This window comes from Parus major, chromosome 2, assembly GCF_001522545.3.
Source record: "Parus major isolate Abel chromosome 2, Parus_major1.1, whole genome shotgun sequence".
NCBI lineage: Eukaryota > Metazoa > Chordata > Aves > Passeriformes > Paridae > Parus > Parus major.
The window spans coordinates 122,373,828-122,378,252 of NC_031769.1; the positions used below are offsets into that span (position 1 = coordinate 122,373,828).

General features: G+C 48.2%; 1 protein-coding gene across 1 annotated transcript; it reads right to left on the reverse strand.

Annotated features, from left to right (window-relative positions):
- Nucleotides 1-609: 609 nt before the first annotated feature.
- On the reverse strand, nt 610-4,419 carry HEY1 (hes related family bHLH transcription factor with YRPW motif 1). The gene is made up of 5 exons (XM_015649862.1): nt 4,127-4,419; nt 3,946-4,021; nt 3,789-3,872; nt 3,591-3,672; nt 610-2,787 (listed from the first exon to the last, which is right to left on the reverse strand). Exons 1-5 carry the CDS (start codon nt 4,342-4,344, stop codon nt 2,204-2,206), a joined length of 1,044 nt encoding a protein of 347 aa, XP_015505348.1. The 5' UTR covers nt 4,345-4,419; the 3' UTR covers nt 610-2,203.
- Between the last annotated feature and the right edge of the window lie 6 nt (nt 4,420-4,425).

The window sequence follows — 4,425 nt, forward strand, 5'->3', positions numbered from 1 at the left end:
TCTCCTTAATAACACCTATGTATTTCTAGCTCCCACAGTGTTTTGCATTTCATTTCTAGCAGTGGTCTCCTACAGCCTCAGAAGGAAGGTAAAACAAGGTTACGCACTTGAATGCTCTCCCGCTCTTTCCAGCCTCACAGCAATCCCTCTTCCGAGAAAGTCCCTCATCAATGCCACTCCTTAATTGGCCTGAGAGCCCCTTTTTAAACAAAGGGCTCGTCTCCCACAGGGCCGAGTTCTTTCTGCTATTCTGGCAGAGCTAAATCCAGACAAGGATGTGCCATTTACCAAAACAAGCGTACTATAAATTCGAATGTGCAGGAAAGAAGTAAAGTACTTCCCAGAAGTTCTGCAGGTAGAGGTCTGCAGGTAGATCTTCTCCTGATGCAGTCTGTCCTATCTGCCTGTTATCCTGTCAGGTTTTTACTTCAAGCAAAGGTGTTAGACGCTGGTGGTACTGCTAGTAACAGATACAGGATCAGTGGGAGACCTGGAGTAGATTTGCACTAATGGACTGAAGGTGATCTGAACCTCACTGCAATGTACAAAACTTCATTCCAGAGCTATGGGACAGATACCTTCATGAGTTAGACAGAAAAGGACATCATATTTGTAAAGATGATCACTTTTTAATGCTAATACAAGTCACTAAGAATATTCAAGCGCAGTGCAGCTTTAACCTCTTCTGTAGCAGAAACCCTGGTATCTTCACTACCTGCCCACACACTGCCAGGCACACAAAAGTGATGTGCAAAAGAAATCCTACATTTTCCATCCCTTGACTGTGACTCCAAGGCACTGTGGTTCTTCATGTGCTCAGCCAGCATAGCTACACATGCATTAATATCTGAGAAGAGAGTAAATACAAATGCCCACAGCAGGACTAAGTAGCAATTGTTCAACATCTCCTGTGACACCCACAGGCATAGAATTCTCCACTGATATATATCAGACAAGCATGCCATTTAAAATACTTTGTTCTTTCTTCTTTATTAAGCCACAACACAGATACAAGAGCAAGCAAACCCCCTCCAGTGGAACTGATTCGATAAACCTGTTCAGATTAAGATTCTCATGAAACCAAGCAAAATATAGGTACATGCACACACTCTCAGGCACACAAGAACACAGCAGAACCCTTACAAAATGAGGAGTGACACTGAACTGCACCTAAAATGCAATAGAAACATCACCTGGTTAGGATGCATCTGTTAAGCAATGAGGCTGTGCACTGAACAGGTTCCCACTGTACCATTTCATTGGCTATTTAAATACCAACATCAACCGTTTCAGCTGAAAATTTGAAGGTGCCAAAGAGTCTGACTTCGGATACCCAAGAATTCAGGCTAGTAGAACTATTACTCCACTGTAACTCAAAGCAGGATCTGGCCCTATGAAATGAAGATGAATGCTCCAGCTGGGAGATTACGGCAGGTGACAACTTGAATTCCCATAAATTCCCCAGCAACTAAATCCACCAACAACACAGTGTGCAATGTGCACCCTCCCCACTCATACTGCTCCTTTTAGTGGAAGAAATAGTGTAGTGGTTCTAAGAAGTGAGTAAAAATCTACTAGGGACTAGAATAAGATTGCCAAATATACCAAACAGCTTCAGAAGAAAGAGGATTTGGGCTCTTAGATTAATCTGGTCAAGCAGGTCCATCTGATTTGTCAACGCTTTGCTCAGAAATATAAGACTCAAATATAGTTTACAAAAAGAGTAATTCTTTATAGAACATCTCAGTGTCAAAATACTAACAAAAACACAACTTGTAAATGCTGAGAAGAATGGTCTTGGAAAAAATTAATAACAAATCTAGGCCATGGCTAACAATAACAGGTGGTATCTCTTCATAAAAAGCCAGTCTGATGTACTCAGGAAAAATGAAACATTTGAAACAAACTGTTTACAAAAGTGACTTAAATGCTCAGCAGACATCTAACACAAGTGTTAACAAACCACTATCGTAATTTTATTTTTGGACAACTTCAGCAACTATTAAAAAAAAAAAAAAAACACAAAAACCTGTTAATACAAAAATGTAGAAAACAAAAAAGAAAAATCCAATGAGACAGTTTTTAGACAAACTCAGTTAAGGTGAAGCTGTACCTTTGTCCCAGTTACTAAGAACTTCAAGGGTGGCATAACCCAGCTCAGCTAGGTTTATAGGCTTTCCCACCCTTGCTAAAGAGTCAGTTCTTAGAAGGCGCCAATCTCAGTCCCCCAGGGTCTGTACGGTTTGCTGAGCGCTGCTGACTGCGTTGGTGTGGATGGGCTCAGCACGTTGGGGGACAGCAGATGAAAGGAGCCAAACGAGAAGGGGAACGCAGACAAAGATGCCATGGAGGAGAGAAGAGGAGGAGACAGTTTGGTAGTAGATGTGACCACAGGGAGCACTGGTCCGACGTTGCCATTTGGGGGCACTCTGAGTGAGGAAGTTTCAGCATGTGGGGCAGCAATTCTGGTCTGGTGATGTGGTTCTGTGGGAGATGCTGTAGTACTGGTATTACCATGCCCATTTTGAGCCAGCAGCAACGGGTGAGGTATGTGAGGGTGATGTCCAAAGGCACTGCCCCAAGGAATGTGTCCAATGCCAGTGTGTGCACTACTCGCTGCTTCCCGTTGAGAGGCGTAGTTGTTGAGATGAGACACGAGTCGAACTCGCAGAGGATCAGAGGCATCCAGACCCTCTATGATACTCAGGTATCGAGCAACTTCAGCCAGGCACTCTCGAAATCCTAGACTCCGATAGTCCATAGCCAAAGCATGAGCATCAAAATAACCTAAGAGAAAAGAGCAGAGAATGAAGTCTTAAGATGTTTTCTAGTCATTGTCTACAAGTAGCCTCCCCACTCCACCCTCCCCTATAAGCATATTTCACTTGGATGTGGTTAGTATTCCCAACCATAGACTAGCTGCCAAGCTCCTTTTCTTTTTTTTCTTCCTTTTTTGTTTAACAAGCTTTTCTTTTATATCTGTGCTGTGATGCTGCAAGTCCCAAGACCAGTCACAGACTGCCATTTTTAAACTGGAATTGCTCACTGACACTGGAGCAAAGTATTTTTGTTCTTTCCATGTCTCCCTTGTGCAAGTAAAACCACAGCACACTGAAATTCATTAGAAACACAAGTTCTAATTTATCAGAGGAGACTTAAGCAAGCAAAGTACTTTTTTCTTAGAAGAGCCTTTCAGCATTTTTGCTAAAACTTTTCACCACTTATTTCATCCTGTATTTTTCCCTTGTTCTGTTCTGATCTAACAGAAAATTAGAGAAACAAGCATTAGACATCAATAATAACTGTTTTCCAAGCTGCCAAAAGCTGATTCACTTCACTGTGCTGACACACTGCTAGAGAGACTTGCAGTCTCTCCTCTAGAACAACTCTCTCCTCAGAGCTAGCACCGCAAAACCTTTCAGTGCTAGTGATGCCACAAATCTTGTCAAGTAGAGCAAGTCCCTAATTCCTGATGAAACGTAAGAGAGCTGCCGTTCACTTTCTGTAAGCATTGCCAATGCCGGGGAATGCGCTGCTCTCACGGCAGCCTCCCTGCAGGGCTGCTGACCCTGTCACGCACAAAACTTTACCTTTCCCTCCTGCTGTATGCAGCATTTTCAGGTGATCGACAGTCATCTGCAGAATCTCTGCTTTTTCCAGCTTGGCTGATCCCTAGGAGAGAAGGGAAGGCACGGAATGTTTTAGGCAGAGCCAGAGACGCTACCGAGGGGTGACGCTCCCTCCCGGGAAGGGATGGGGGGGCAGCGCGGAGGGTCGCTGGGCGCTACCTGCTTCTCAAAGGCGCTGGGCACCAGCCTCCTCAGCTCGGACAGGCTGTTGTTGATGCGGTCGCGGCGGCGCTTCTCGATGATCTAGGGCAGAGAGCGGGGGTCAGCGGAACCGTGCCGGGCTGCGGGGAGCCGCGGCCGGCCGGCGGGCACTCACCCCTCGGCGCCTCTTCCTGGCCAAGATCTGCGAGGTGGTGGAGGGAGACATGGAGCCCGCGGCCGAGCTCAGGTTCCTGCGGGGAGCAGCGGGACACCGGTCACCGCGGGGGATTCGGGGTGCCGGGGCCCCGCGGGGCGGAGGGAAGGGAGGGGGCGCGGCGCAGCCCGCCGGGGCTCACCCATTCTCGTCTGCGCTCTCCTTCTCCACCTCGACGGCCTCATCCAGCTCCTCGCTGTCCGACGAGCTGTACTCGGGGTGCGCCCGCTTCATGGCACCGACGGCGGGGAGGGGGGCGGCGGGGCGCGGGCGGCCGTCGGGGAGGCGGCGGGCGGCGGGGCGCGGGAGGAGCGCGCCCAGAGCGCGTCCCGCGCCTCGCCCGGCGCCCGTCTCTCCCATGGAGTTCCCACGCCTGGCGGGCGGGCAGGAGGCAGCGGGCAGAGGCAGGGACGGACGGAGGGATGGAAGGAAGGACGGATG